The sequence below is a fragment of the Vombatus ursinus genome, unplaced genomic scaffold (assembly GCF_900497805.2).
Source record: "Vombatus ursinus unplaced genomic scaffold, bare-nosed wombat genome assembly UNPS02014798.1, whole genome shotgun sequence".
Classification (NCBI taxonomy): Eukaryota; Metazoa; Chordata; class Mammalia; order Diprotodontia; family Vombatidae; genus Vombatus; species Vombatus ursinus.
In genome coordinates this window covers 2,126,396-2,142,461 of record NW_020954576.1, presented here as the reverse complement: position 1 = coordinate 2,142,461, position 16,066 = coordinate 2,126,396, and the positions used below count along the sequence as shown (strand labels likewise).

The following is a 16,066-nucleotide window of genomic DNA, read 5'->3' as shown; positions in this document are numbered from 1 at the left end:
AAAGAAAGAAAGAAAGAAAGAAAGAAAGAAAGAAAGAAAGAAAGAAAGAAAGAAAGAGGAAAGGAGAAGAAAAGGAAAGAAGGAGGGAGGGAGAGGGAAGAAGGAAAGAGAAAGAAAGACAAAGGGAAGGAAGGAAGGAAGGGAGGAAGGAAGGGAGGGAGGAAGGAAGGAAGGAAGGAAGGAAGGAAGGAAGGAAGGAAGGAAGGAAGGAAGGAAGGAAGGAAGGAAGGAAGGAAAGACCTCTAAGCCCCTCAGGTAGAAATACTCTCTTCTTCCTCAGATTTTCCTATAGCACTTTTTCCGGATTCCCCTTTCATCACTCTATACTATAGCATAAAATGAGAGCAGTTGGAATTGATAGCCTCTGAGATATCTAAATTTATGATCCCATGAATTTGTCCAAAGCCTATATAACCTTTCAGAGTAATAAGTCCCATCTGTTTTCTTTCTACTAAATCCAATGTCATTTCTTTTCATTCAGCCTAAATGCTTTTCCTAAAGTTTCAATGGGGGCATCCTTCTCCTAGCATTGCAAGATTTGGTTGTCACCCTCTACATCCTCTTAGTAATTTTACAGATTTGAATTTCCTTTCCCATTGAGCTATTTTCTCCTCCTTTCCCATTCAAACAAACCCTTCTCCATGACCTCTTCAATTCATCCACTTTTATTTGTTTACTCTACCTGTTCCCTTAATCCCATGCCCTTCAGCCTCCTCCAGGACCTCCCTCCCACAATTTTCTTCTCTCACACACACATCTGTTTCTCTTTCTTCAAATGGTTTCTTCCCAGTTCCCTATATAGATACCTAGATTGTCCCATTTTTTAAAATGCTTCCTTTGACTCTTTTACCTCATTTACCTAATCGCAACTCTATTATCCTCTTCAGGGAAAAGTCCTTGAAAAAATAGCTTATGCACAATTCCTCCAGTTATCCATCACATTGTCAATGCTTTGTCTTATATTCCCACCCCTCCTGTGAAATTACTTTCACAGAGATCACCAGTAACTTCTTTAATTACTAAATCTAATGGTCTTTTTTCCCCTCTTCATCCTAATTGATCTCTCTCCAAAGTATTTTATATAATTGATGTCTTTTCACTGGCTTTTGTAGGAATATATATGTACCTATTTATGTACATGTTGTCTCTCATTAGAATGTAAGTTTTTTGAAGGCAAGAATTGTTTTTGCTTTTTCTTTTCATTCCCAGTGTTTAGCACAATGCCTGGCATGTATGCAGTAAGCACTTAATAATTGCTTGTTTGTGATTATTTGGCTTTGCACCTTCTCCCTGATCCCTAATGTGGGTGCCCACCAAGATTCTGTCCTCAATCCTCTTCTCTCCCCCACCCCTGCATCCAAACTCTCTCCCTAGGCAAACTCATACCCACGGCTTTAGCTATCCTCTTGACTCAAATGGCAACCCATCTCCAGCCCTGTCCTCCTGACTCCATATTTCCTCAGATCATCTCTCCAAAACTGTCTCTCCAACCACCTACGGAACATTTTTACCTGTATGTTCTGCTGACAGCTTGAAATCACCATGGTCAAAACCAAGCTAACCTTCCCAAAAATCTGCTACTCCTCCAGTCTCCCATGTTTGCAAATCTGGGGCTTTATCTGAGTCTTTCCCTCCCCTCGACTCTTATACCCAGTCATGGATGTGAGTTTCAATCAGTCACCAGAATCTCTCGGCAGCATCTGCCCATCCCTCCAAAAAGCCTTTGTTACCGTCTGCCTGGGTTATTCTCACTTCAGTTCTCCCCCTGTCAGCCCATCCTTCATGCAGGCTGAACTAATCTTCATGCTGAGAAAAAGTCGTTTTGCTCCTCTTCTCCCAATCAAGAAAGTTCAAATTCCTTAATCTGCCATTTGAAACCCTCCAAGCTGGTGCCACTCTATCCTTCCAGTCTTATCTCACATTAATCCCCCCCCCAAATAATATGCAATTCCCCCAAAATGGGCTATTAATTATCTTCCAGCCTCACACCACATTTTCTTAACCCTGTCCCTTACTAATGCTTTCTCCTTGCCATTGGGACTGTTAAATTCCTACTCATCTTTTCAAGCACAGCTCCAATCCTACCTGCTCTATGAAGAGTCATAAATACGTATGTGTGAATCTCCAGCCTGTCTCTCCTATGAGCTTCAGTTTTCCATCACCAATTGCCTATTAGACATTTCATTCTTTGTACTTGCATCTCTAGCATCTAGCATGGTGCCTAGCTTACCATAGGTGCTTAATAAATTCTTATGGATTGATAAAGCCTTCCCTGATTTCCCCATTAGTGGCAGTCTTTGGCCAGCTTCCTGCCTGGCCATCAGACCATGTGGGCTGAACCCCTAAGACCTTACTTCAAACTCTGCTTACACCTTTTACATACTTGTTGTGCAAAGTTATCTATTATAGTTATCTGGGTGCCATATACTTTACTAGACTGTAAGCTCCTAGAGGGTAGGAAGTATGTCTTAACTAAAATCTGGATCTCTTCCAGTGCTTTGTGAACAATCAGGTGGTGCAGTGCAGTGCAATGCAGTGGAGAGAGTCAGGAAGACTCATCTGCCTGAGTTCAAATCTGACCTCAGACACCTGCTAGCGGTGTGATCCTGGACAAGTCACTTCACCTTGTTTGCCTCAGTTTCCTCATCTGTCAAATGAGCTGGAGAAGGAAATGGCAAACCACTCCAGTATCTTTGCCAAGAAAACCCCAAATGAGGTCACTAAGAGTCAGACACAACTGAAATGACACAACAACAATGCTTTGTATGTATATTGAACAATACTTATCGAGTACTCACTCTGTATGAAGACCTACACTAGACACTGTGAAGATACAAAGTTATACAAAATGCAATCTCTGTCCTCAAAAAGGTTATAATCCGGTAAGTTGAGAGAAAATATTTTATGCAAATAACCATAAATATACACTCAAGGCAGTGTGGTACAATGGAAAGAAAACTGGATTTAGAATTAGAGGAATTGGATTTAAACCCCAGCTCTTCCATTTTGCTGTCTGTGTGATCTAAATCAAGTTGTAGGATCTCTGGTCTTCAGCTGTGTCATCTGTAAAATGGGTAGTTGCACTAGATGGTCCTTTATAGCTCTAAATCTATGATCCTATTTGGCATTGGACTGTGCCATGTGAATGGTACAAATCATAAATACTACGGGAAAGGGATCAGAGGAGGACAAAGTCTTCTAGTGGTGGGATCACAGGAGGCTTTCTTGTAGCAGGTGGTAAGGATGAACAGGATTTTAACTGGAGGAGTCAGGGAAGAGGGAAGAATTCAAGGATCAGCCACCCAAAGTGTGTTTCTTTCAACACTCTCCCTTTCATCCCCCCAGACTTCTATTGACTTGAAGAAGTCTTTCAAGAAGTCTTACCTCATTCCACCCACCTTTCTGGGTGTCAATGGAAATAAACCAATGAGTAATCCCTTAACTAGTGAAGATGAAGGAAGAGGGAAAGAAAAGGATATTCAGCCAGCCTGACCTCTCCCCTAGTCTTCACCAAAGCCTCCTTTTAGGAAACCATTTGCTCTCTGCAAGAACATTTTTGCCTTCATTTTCTTGAAACCACTGGGTTGGCCCCAGGGGTGGGGTTGTTCAGTAAGATAAATCAGTCCCTCCATGAGTGGGAGGCTCTGAAACAGGCTATGCAGCCTCTTGGCCCCCAGCCCATCTCCCAGACAGACCCTTGGCTTCAGAAGCCACAGAGGCTCCCTTCATGTTGGCATATACAAGATGAAGGAGATAGATCTTATCTCTTCCTTATGGCCCCAGTGAGTTGCGCAAACCCCTGCTAAGACTCGTAGGCACCCAGAGACCCTGGGGTTTGAAGAGGACAAGATAACATCTTTCAGACTTTCTTCTCCCATCACCTCTAAGGCGACGGTTGAGGGGTGGGGGAAGGGCGTCCAGAAATATCCCTTCCTTTCAGGTCCCGGTGTGTGCCCAGGACCTGGCAAGGGAGGCTGATTAACAAGCTTCACAAGCGATGATTCAAACCCCTAGGCAGTTATCGACAGATCTCTGCCGTAGCTCTACAATTAGGGGTTCAGCCCACGTGGCCCGATGGCCCGACAGGAGGCTGGCCAAAGACCGCATAAAAATCCTCCTCTCCACTGCCTTCTCAATCCATTCAACGGGCCTCACTCTGCCTCACTTGGAGGAGAATTGGGTAAGTCCAGATGCCCTAACTGAGCCTGGTGGCCTCACTTGCTGGCTCTCTTGCCTATACCTATCTTGGATTTTTTTAATCCCTCTAGGAACCTACAACCCAAGGACCAAGGATGATTCACTTCTTTTCTCCTTCACCCCATCCTCTTGCTGCTTCTCCTGTTTTCTAATTATTTCCGAAATGATTTGCAATCCTCCCTTGGCTCCTCCTAACAAGCCAGTGTCAATTCTAGGCAATGGAATCTCTCTCACCTGACTTTTCCAGGAAAAAATAGTGCCAGGATAAAAAGAAGACTTCAAAGAGAAAGGGAAAGAAAAAAAGCATTCCAGGGGAGCCTGGGAGGCTGGGGTATAAGGAAATCCAGGCTTGAAGCTATGGGAAACATCCCCAACTAAGAGGAGAAAAGGAAACAGGAGAGGGGAAGGTCAAGGATACAGAAAAGATCAGACACAGAAACTGGCGGAGAAACAACGCTCTTCAGAGTCTTTGAACACTAAACCGGGGAAAGAGAGTGGGATCAGACTAGGATCATAAACTTGGAGCTGGAAAGGACTTTAGGGACCACCAAGTCAGGTGAAGTAACTGAGACCAAGGGAAGTCAAGTGACTCGTATAAAGTTGTGCTGGTAAAGATCGTAAGTGAGATACGAACCCTGGTTTTGCCTTTCGTTGTATACTGAGCACGGCGCCCGAAACATGGACGCACGCGATAAATGCTTGTTGATTGACTGACTCCAGAGTCATTCCTCTTTCCATTCTCTGTCTGTGGTCGCTCCCTTTTCTAAAATCCAAACCTACCAAATCCCTGCTCCCTCCTCTCACCACCAATATCACTCCTATTCTACAACCAGTAGGTCGAACATGAAAAATGCCAACTCTTATTTGTTTCAGGTTTCTGCGCTTCAGACAAAATGTCTTTTAGTGAGCAGCAGTGTAAACAGCCGTGCCTGCCTCCTCCTTGTCTTCAGAAAACTCAAGAGAAGTGCCCAGTGCAAGTTCCAGAGCCCTGTCCACCACCATGCCAAGAAAAATGCCCAGTGCAAGCCCAGGAACCGTGCCTCCCTCAGAGCCAGGAGCCATGCCAAGAAATAAGTCCACAGCAGTGCCAAGAGTCAAGTCTCTCTCAGTGCCAAGACCCATGTGCACCACCCTGCCAAGACCAAGTCCTGGAGCCACAATGCCAGGAACTATCTCAGGTCAAGTGTACGGAATCAGTCCCTCAAAAATGCCAAGAGAAATGTCCATTCCCTAGCCTGGGTAAATAGCCATCGATCTAAAATTCCACAGCTATGGCAACATCTGGAGGCAAAAGAAATGACCCACAGATTAAAAAGCCAAGTCATAATCCATATCATGGTGAAGTTCTGTTTATGACTCTGTTCTTATTGGTTTTTCTCATGTCTTTGCCCTGGCAAGCGTTTCTGATCATCATTCAGGTCACGGTCTTTCTCTGGGAAAGTGATTCTCACTATATCTCAGCAATCTCTATAAATAAGCACGGTATCTCCCAAACAGTGGGAAAATGGGATGCAGCAGATCAGTGCTTCTGTAAAACCAAAGAACGGCAGAGTTGAAAGGGACCTGAAAGACCAACCCTTTCATTATATGGAGAAAAAAACTGAAGCACATAAAAGCAAAGATAGTCAGTAAAAAATCCAGGACAAGAACCCCTGGCTTTCTGACTCCTAATCCAGTCCTCTTTCTACTACATCATCCTTCTCAATCCTGGGTTTGTAGACTCCTAAGAGGTTTCCACCCACTTGGTGGGATATAATGGATCCATTTTAAAAATGTAAACTCTTTGAAGGTAAGGACTGTTTCAGTCTTGTCTTGGTATCCTCCACACTTTTCAGGGTGTCTCATGTATTCTACTTAACCGCCTAATGAATGTTTTATAAATTATTGAATTCTCAAGTGATTCTCAAATATATGTTAATTTGGAAACATCACACACACATACACATGCACACACACACACACACACACTCACACACAGTATTATAGGGGAAGGAAATGTAATTAAATCCTTTGAGAATTTTTTTTTTAAAAAAAAGGCCTATATCATACATTATAGGCACTGCTAGTTTATATAATTGCAAAGACAAAGACAAAGACAAAAACAGTCCCTCCCTTCAGAGCTGCATTCTATCAGAGGGGAGAAGATAGTGTCACCAAATGCAGCAAAGTCTGTTAAGGTGCCACAGCCCTCCAGAGGTGGAAAAATCTCTTTTCTATACTCTACAACTATCCCCAGCCCCATGGGCATCAACATTCTGGTGCTATGGTAGCCAGAAGAATGGCGATGATGTAATCATTGATGCTACAAAGTGAAGCTGGAAGAATGAGATGGGATCCTCTGAATTCCCTCTTTCTTGTTGTTTTCTCTGTTGTTAGCTCACTCTGGGCCACTAGTGCAGGCTCTTTCTAAATCTTCGGAGATGTGATTTGTATTCTATGTGATTGCATGATGGGTCCACTTGATTGTCCAACTCTCTGTCCTTTTTCTCCAATTGTCAAGGTAAAACATTAAAGCCTCCAACTCCAGCTGCTCCCTGACTCCTGGTCCTTGAACTCCATGCGTGTTCTTCCATTCTTTAATACTTATTTAAGGGGCAGCTAGGTGGCACAGTGGATGGAACACTGGCCCTGAAGTCAGGAGGACCTGAGTTCAAATCTGGCCTCAGACACATAACGCTTACTAGCTGTGTGACCCTGGGCAAGTCACTTAACCCCATTGCCTAGCCAAAAAAAAAAAAAATACTTATTTAATACTTACTTAATTACTTACTTAAATATATAATTTAATCCTGCTGAGTCTTCCACCTGGTAGGTGGGTGTCCCATTTTTTTAGAAGAATTCAAAGTTGCTAATTACACTCAGTTCCACTTATCTCTTGTTTCTTTATTGCCTAGAGCAGGGGCAGCAGCTTTATTGCCCAGCTGGCCTGGGAGGGAAGAGGAAAGTGGAGAGAGTAGGGGGGAGGGAGAGAAAAGCCAACAAGTCCAATCTAACAAGTATTTATTAAGCACCTACTATGTGCAAGGTGCCACGATAGACAAAGGGAGACAAAGATAAGATACAGAATAGTCACTGTCCTCAGAGAGCTTATGTTCTCCTGGAGAGTTTTACAAGCCCAAAAGAAACAAAGCAAACATGCAGAATCCTGGTTAGGTTGGGGCAAAGTCTAGTAATATACCTGGGGAATGAACAGAAATTCTCCTCGAATATTAAATCTGAGTTAGATGAAAATCCGAAAGCCTCAGAGGACCAGCAATGGAGCCGCTCTTCTATTTGACTGAATTTCATCAGTGTATCACAGCCTAGGCTAACTGCTTGCACCCCATGTGCTGACATGCCGACCTCACACTTCTAAGGAAACTATATACGGCCACTAGCTCTGGAGTTAATAGAAAGCGTGTACAGATGGGGAGGTGCAAGATACAGAATCAAGGGTAAGTAACTAAGACAGACAGCATGCCTTGTAGTGAGAACAAGGGAGTACTCAGATGACCAAGGGCAGATCCTGATGACTCTTCTGTGGGAGACCATTTTCTGAGGTCCTTCCAATGAAATACAGGAGGCTCCACATTAAGACTCTCCCACGGCTCTTCCCTCCTCTTGACCTAGAATACTGAGTTCCAAGCTGAGGATTAGGTCTTTAGTGGAAGCCACAAAGGAGGCAGCTGGTGGCTCAATGGATAGAGCACTGGGTCTGGATTCAGGAAGACCTGAGTTCAAAACCAGCCTCTGACACTTCCTGGCTGTGTGACTCAGGGGAAGTCACTTAATCTCTGATTGCCTGACAAAAGGATCCGCTAGAGAAGGAGATGACAAACCACTCCAATACCTTTGCCAAGAAAACCCCATGGATAGTTGTCCCATAGGGTCATGAAGAGTCAGACATGACTGATCAACTGAGCAATTGAAAGGAAGTCACAAGGCTGCTCTCAGGGAACACTAGGAAGCAGGAAGCCAAAGGATGCTTCATAGTTGTTTGGTAACTACTGAGTGAAAGCGAGCACCTCCCCTATAGAAAGAAGTTTAAATGTTCATCCTGTCCAAGGAGCCCCTCAAAGCTAAAGTCCCCACCTCTCCCAACCCCCCACCAAGAGGGCATGGGATCCTAGGATTTGATCTGGAAAACATCTTAAAGCCATCTAGTACAACACTGCCATTTGACAAATAAAGAGCACAGGTTCAAATTCCAGCTCTGCTCCTCACTGTCTATGTAACCAGTCATTTAACCTCTATGGACCTCAGTCTCTTCATCTGTAAAATAAAGAGTGTTGGGCTAGATTTCTTGGAAAAGTCCATGATTCAATGACTTTGTGTAGTAGTCCCCACCTGCCTCAGGTCTCCTACTAATACAATCATTTCTAGAGTGCTTCACAAGACCTCCAAACTCTACATTGGCACACTGTACCCACTTAGACAAAGCAGGATGAACTCATCTGAAGATAAAGGTAGATCTTTATTTTTCTTTTTTAAAAATTTTATTTCTACTAATATGTTTTGCTTTCATGTCACCTTCATTTGCAAATGTGTTCCTCCTCTCATCCTTATCCATTAAGCCATCCATTGTAACAAAAAATTAAAAAGAGGATCACCCCTAAAAAAAGGCAACAATGTCTGACAGAGTTATGAAGGAAAGAGCATTGATCCTAGAGTTAGAGGACCTGAATTCAAATCCTACCTATGTAGCCTTGAAACAAGTCACTTAACCTCTCTGGGCCTCAGTTTCCTTATCTATAAAAATGAGGGAATCAGATTAAATGTCTGTGAGGTCCATTCTATCTCCAGATTCATGATCTTGTGAATAGTCAATATTCTGCACTCATCATCCTCTACCCCTGAAAAGAAGGAAGGGAGGTACATTTTCACCACTGATCTCCAGGGCCAAGATTCTCAGTCATCATAATCATTTGGTGTTTAGTTTCAGGTTTTGGTTTGGTTTTGATTCTGGGGTTTTTTTCCATTTGCATCAATATAGTTGTGTATGTTGTTTTTATGAGTTCATCTTACTTCACTCCCTGTCACTTCTCCTAAGTTTTCTCTGGACAGAGCTGAAGCATCAGAAGGTGAGAGAGTATAAGCTGTAGCTGTTGTCCACACCAGGAAAGGGAAGAACAAATGAATCAAGGCAAGAGGAGAGGCCCAAGAACTGCCTGCTTTTCTTTTCCAGGAGTATCATGCGATCTCAGAATCCCAGGGCTAGAGGAAGCCGTAGAGCATCACATCTAATTACCTCACATTATAGAAGAGGAAACTGAGTCCAAGAGAAAAGCGCAATGCCTTGCTCAGGATCACCTAGCTAGGAGAACTAAACTAAAATCCACCATTTCAGACTCTTAGTCAGACTGTTTATTGCATTATAAAATGCCACCTTTCACCCAGGTACCATCTGCCTCCCTGGGCTCTGGAATAGCTGGTTTTTTTAAGAGGCCATAAAAGGAAAGGAGATCTTTTCTGATATTTTCCAAGAAAGGATACCCAAAGGTCTGCAAACACTGCAGTAACAGAGACACATGCTTCCTTAGCTCAGGTCCCAAAGGGCTAAAGTGACTCTTCTCCTCCTTCAACTAACTACCCAACAGAGAATGGCCACAACTGACTTCCCCTATTACAGCGGCCCAAATAGGGTAGAAAGAGCCCAGAGGACTCTCCCCTGCCAGCTCTCAGCCTCAGGCAATTACAAATGACTCCATTGGCATTCCTCTCCCACCCTTTGAAGGTGAGGCTCACAGATACTCCCATCTCACCTGGCACAGATGCAGCTGCCCTGGCCTGAAGCCCAAGAGTAGGGATAATAAGCAGGGAGAGCCCAGCTATGTCAGAGGAAGAAAAGAAGGCGTAATGAAAGGGGAGACCTGGGCAGATCTTAACAGCTGCTGAAGGTCTACAGTTACACATTAGTAAAGGAGGGTTTCTCTGATTTTAGCAAGGTAGGGTGGGAACCCCAGGATTCAGAACCCTCACTCAGACTAGTCAATCACAGTTGATCTCACAAATATCAGCCTCCTGCCTCCTCATCTCCATAAAGCCCTGGATTAATCCCTTTCCTTTTAGGGCCATGATCTGGTTATGGGGCAAAGAAATATCATAGACCCAATGAGAATTCCATTGGATTCTCATTCCATATGGCAGAAAACTCTTCCACCCAATAAGAAACCCATCACCCCAGATTCCCACATTACTCACACACTAGACAGGAAGGCACGCACTGAATAGCCTTTGGAGACCACTTCCTTACCCTCAACTGTCTACAGTTGTTCAGGAGCTGAATGGGTTAGACTAGGGGGTGGGGAACCTGTGGTCTCAAGGCCACATGTGGCCTTCTAAGTGCTCGAGTATGGCCTTTTGATGGAGTCCAAGTTTTATAGAACAAATCCTTTTATTAAGGGGATTTGTTGGGTGAAGTTTGGATTCAATCAAAGGGCCACACTTGAGGATCTAGAGGGCCACATGTGGCCTTGTGGCTGCAGGTTCCATGGGCTAAACTGAAACTAAGTCAGGGCCAAGATATAGTGACTGTCAAAAGCCCTCACTTATTGCCGGATGTTTACAGTTGTGCAGTGAAACATTCAAAAAAAAACCCAGAAAGATGTTTTCAGGGAGAGGGAGGCATCACAGCACTCAGACCTGTGTCTATCCTGGCTAAATGAGGGGCTCCTTATTTATAGTAATATAATGGGAAATAAGTGACTGGAAAACCTCGGTCTAGATCTAACTGGAGAACAACAGAGCATCTCCATTCACACACACAAACCTGGAAGGAAAGGAAGCCCCATCTTGATATAGGACAGAGGAACCTGGGATCCCATTTGATGAGTCCCAAAGCCTTGGTGACAGCAGAACATTCATACATGGCCAGAGGTCACACAGTGGTGAAGGTGGGAGCAGGTAAAACACAGGCCCCAGTTTGGGAGAAAGCTGAATATAATAGGGCTTTTCTCATGCTTCCCTCCTCCCCGGTTCCCTGCCTCACCACCTACTGGAAGTGATTTGGAATAATAGATCAGCATAGCCACAGGAAAAGTTGCCTTAGCCACCATGTTTTTGTTTCCTTTACCCTAGGATAGACTTCCTTCTGAGAGTTTTATGGGCTTGGAAGAGAAAAGGAAAACAAGTCTAAACTCCGTTTTGGAGTTGAGTAAATGGAGTAGATGGAGCTTCTTCCAAGTAGATGGATCTGGGGAGCCAGGGGAAGAGAGAAGGAGGAACCCTGCTGGCAATGCCCCTGTAACCAAGCAGGTGAGAACAAAGAGAAAACTGGGACATCTGGGGAACTGTGCAGGCCTACATGAAAACCTGGAGAGCTTCTAGACCTAAAGCAGATGAGAGCAGGCAGAATAGACAAGAGTAGACCCAAGACTAAAGAGATGAGTGTGCCAAGAACTCCAGCTAATGGAAGGTGTGCCCACATCTGGCTATGCGCCTCCCAATCTCCATTACCTTAATGTGCTTCACTCCAAAAGCCTGTAAAGATCCTCCTCTCAACATGTTTGCCAAGGAAATGCTAGTGGATGCTAGAGATAGCTAGGTAGCACAGTGGATAGAGTACCTTCCAGGGAGTCAGAAGGACCTGACTTCAAATCCAGCTTCATACACTAGCTGTGTGACCCTGACCAAGTCACTTAACCCCTGTTTGTCTCAGTTCCCTCTTCTATAAAATGGGGATAATAATAGTACCTACCTCCCAGGGTTGTTGTGAGGATCAAATGAAATAATAATTGTAAAGGACTTAATACAGTGCCAGGCATATAGTAAATGATATATAAATATTAGCTATTATTATCTTCCCAGTTTTTTTTAATCTCTTCCCTGCCATCTAGAAGAGAGACAGTGAATACCAGAGCTTACTATTTAAAAACTATAGAATTTTTCTTGCTTCCAATACTACTTTTAGTTACTTTACCTTTTCAATAAATCATTTAGTCGGGGTGGGAGGAAGGGGGGAATTGTTGAATCCTATGAATGAGGGGATGTGAATGAGGAGCAAAGATTGAAAATGTGGGAGGATCAGAGCAGAAATAATCAGAATTTTCTGTCTGAGTAATTTTAAAGCTATTCCAGGTCAATCACCTAGATCTGTACAGAACCTTGGACCAGCTTCAGCCATTAGTGGGCTCGAGAGAGCTGGCTGCCTCAGGGAGAGAGTGGGTTATTCTTCTGTGGTCAGAGTGCCATCTGGTGACCACTGGGGAGATTACAGTTGCTGGGAAATGCTCCAACCTGCAATGACTACCCTCTGATGAAGCCTCGGCTTGGTGGCCCAAGCGCAAGACTACCTGGCGGCCAAATTACATAAGTACCCTCTGGCTGGTTAATTGGTTAATTAATTTTGTGGCAGTCCCTGCTGCGTGCTGTATTTTGTAGAAAACAGGAGTCAGGTGTGGATGGGCACCTGGCAGTGCTGCCAATGCACAGCCAGGACCCACCATTCTCCTCAAACCTCAAACCCGCCATCACCTCAAACATAAATATATGGCTCAGTATAGGAAGGAATTTCCAAAGGCACCTAGACTTCATCATGATTTTACAATACCTTCCTATCAACTGTCCCATCCCATTCAGACCTCTCTGACTAAACTTTCAAGCTTCCTCCACCCTCACCAATATCACCAACCAACTTCATCCCTTATTCTATTCTACATTTATAAAACTTACAAACTTTACTACACTTGTATTTGTTGAAAGTTTTGACTGTTTCTTTTTATATAATTATTTTTTATGTTTTCCTTCAATGATTGGAAAACAATTTAATTGTGTACCATTAAAGATTGGTTGAAAGCAAATATATTATACATAATATAAAATATACAACTAATTATATGATATCAGAAATGTATATTTCATATATGTGAAATATAGCTCATAAAATGTACATGTGAAATATATTCTGTGCACATTGAATATATTCAACTTACATCCTTGAGGACAGAGACTGTGTTTTTATCTTTTTTTTTTTTTTGCTTCCTTAGCACTTAGTACACTTCCTAGTAAACAGTAGGCATTTAACAAATGTTCATTGATGATATATAGAATATATTCTATAGCATATATGCCCACAAATATTTACACATATATGTGTACATACACACACAATGTAGTCAAGTCACTGAACCTTCCTGAGGCTTAATTTAATAATCTATAAACTTTAGTTAATAATAACTGCCCTGTTGTTCTCACCAGATTACTTTAAAACTAAAATTAAATAGTGTATGCTAAAGTACATTGTAAATTAACAAACATAAAAGATTCTTTATCTGGTTCAACTTCTTTAATCCACAGGAGCAGACAAGGGTGAAGTAAACTGCCCTTTCCTCTCTACTGTCCCCCAGTTCATTTCAACCTATGGAGGCAGAAGTGAAGGTCCAGGTTTAGACAGCTCAGACAGACCTAGAAAAGCTGGGAGGTAGACACAGAAGAGGCCTATCTGATCTAGGGTCAGGAGGGATGGATCCCTGAAGCCTTTGCTAGAACCTTACCAGTACATAGGAGGCTTTGGAGAGAAGGCTTCCAAAGGGCTCCACATGTAGGAGACACCTGTTCCTCGTGCAGTAGCACCATCTCCTGGCCACACAGCTACACTGTCACCTTCCCAGGCTACCCTCACTCCTCTCTTTTAAACAAATATATCATATACCTCCTCCTCACCTTTCACTCACATACTCCCTCACTTCCATCAAAATGCCTTTCCTGATCTTCCTAACTGTGGTGTTTTCCCAATCAAAGTAGCATTTAGCTACTTTGTAATTATTTTTTATTATTCTATATATATTTACATAATCCCTAGTTCAAAAGCCTCTCCTACAGAAACTAAAGTTACTGTCACAATAGCTTTAAGAGCCAATCGGAATGTTTAGAAATTAGCAGTTGAGGCTGGAAGTTTTTGAGAAACTAAGAAGAAAGAGTTAATAAGCGGTGGCACTAAAGGACTGCAGATCTTGGAACACTATATATCAAAGAGCAAAAGAACTGGGGTTGTGGCCAAAAATATCATACCCAGCAAAATTAAACATAATCCTGAATGAAAAAAAATGGATATTCAATGAATTATCAGACTTTCAGGATTTTGTTGCCAAAAAACCTGAACTCAATAGAAAATTTGACATCCAAGATCTAAGAGAAAAATGAGGTACACATCAAAGACTAATTACAAGAGACTCCATCAGGACAGACTATTTACTTTTATATGGGGAGATGTAAAATTCACGTCTAAGATTGTTATTGGTAATTGGATAGTTCAAAAGAAAGACTGGGGTAGACCTGAGTATGATGTGATTTTTAAAAGTAACCATTTAGGAAAAGGTAAAAAGAGTAAATATCTTATACAAATGAGGTGCAAGAGGAAGAACTGACACAGAGAAATTAGATGGGGGAGGAAGGCTGGTAGTTCTGGAATTCTATTCTCATTGGGAATGGGTTAAAAAGGGAACAATACATATATGTCTAAAAGGGTATAAAAGTCTTCTAAGTTTAAAAAGGAATAAAAGGCTAAGGGGATAAGGAAGGGGGAGAGGATAAGGGAGGGATTTTTAGAGGGAACCCTACTCACATCAGATCTGGGTTAAAGAGAGAACTAAGCATTTAGAAGGGAACAAAAGTCTTCTAAATTTATAAAGAAGTAAGAGGGTGATGGAATAGGATGGGAGAGTATAGAAGGGTATTTAGATTAATGGGAATGAAAGCATAAGGGAGGGATCTTTGGAGAGGTGGTAGGTTAAGTAATAGGAGGGCAAGGTAGTGGGTAGAAGTAAAGTAGAGGAGTTAGGAGGAACAAGAAATAAAGAGATACACACAAACATAAAATAAATATCAGGAGTTAAATTTATTAGGGTAAAAAACAGGGGCAGTAATCATGATCTCAGACAAAGTTAAAGCTAAAATAGATTTAATCAAAAGAGAAAATAGGGAAACTACACTATATGCCAGCCATATTAATCAATATTGTTTTAGACTTTCAAAAATAATTGGACAGTATAAGGTTGGAATACTGCTCTGCTGTAGGAAATGATGAGTTGGTGGACTTAGAAAAATATGGAAAGACTTGGCCTTATGAAGGAAGAGGGTATCCACTCTCAGAGAAACAGAGGACAAACAAGTATAGTATGGTCTATCATATGCACATGTGAATATATGTGTATATATTAATATGATTATAGATATCTAAGTATATGTATGTGCATGTAAGTGTATGTGTATATGTGTGTATATACAGGTGGATGTGTATATATGTGTGCACATGTATACATATTATGTGTGTACATGTATATGTGTGTGTGTGTGTGTTTCCATGCTCAGTTGTAGCCTTCTAGGGGAAAGAGGGAAGGAAGCAGGAAGGAAGACCAAAACAGAAAGTGCACAGCAGAGAACAAAAGAAAATTTACAAGGAAGCAAAGAAAAAATGGACAGCTCTGAACACAATGTGTAGTATTTATCATGTAGGCTTTTTTGAAATGGAAATTTATTGTTGTATATTTTGAATCCTCTCTTATATTCTGCTGTGCACATGGCAATACTTTTTTTATTTTCTTATTTTGTATTTAAGTTTTACTATTTAAGTTAATAATATGTTTCATTTTCTTTTGTTAATGTATATTTAAGTTTTAGTATTTAAGTTTAAAATAATTTATTTTAAAAGGAGTTAATGGAAATGGTTTGAGAGAAAATATGAGAAAGAGAATGAGAAAAGCTTTCTTGAGAGAACTGTTAGCTGTTATTTTATGAAGAAAAATTAATAAGAAAATTTTGTGAGGGGTAAATCTAGAGAGAAACTGTTCTGTCATGGCTGGAGAGAAGGTGGGGAAGACATAGAGAAAAGAAATGAAGAAGTCATTCATGATTGAACTGTTATCATTCAAAGAAATTGAAGAGAAATATTGAG

General features: G+C 41.9%; 1 protein-coding gene across 1 annotated transcript; it reads left to right on the top strand.

Annotated features, from left to right (window-relative positions):
* The first annotated feature begins 4,098 nt into the window (after positions 1–4,098).
* LOC114050056 (proline-rich protein 9-like) lies at positions 4,099–6,723 on the top strand. The gene is made up of 2 exons (XM_027871601.1): positions 4,099–4,180; positions 5,071–6,723. The coding sequence occupies exon 2, from the start codon at positions 5,091–5,093 to the stop codon at positions 5,442–5,444; it is 354 nt and encodes a 117-aa protein (XP_027727402.1). The 5' UTR covers positions 4,099–4,180; positions 5,071–5,090; the 3' UTR covers positions 5,445–6,723.
* Positions 6,724–16,066: the final 9,343 nt, after the last annotated feature.

What these genes read in the sequence shown, in the direction of transcription:
- LOC114050056 (XM_027871601.1), top strand. Translation starts at nt 5,091, where the DNA reads ATGTCTTTTAGTGAGCAGCAGTGTAAACAGCCGTGCCTGCCTCCTCCT.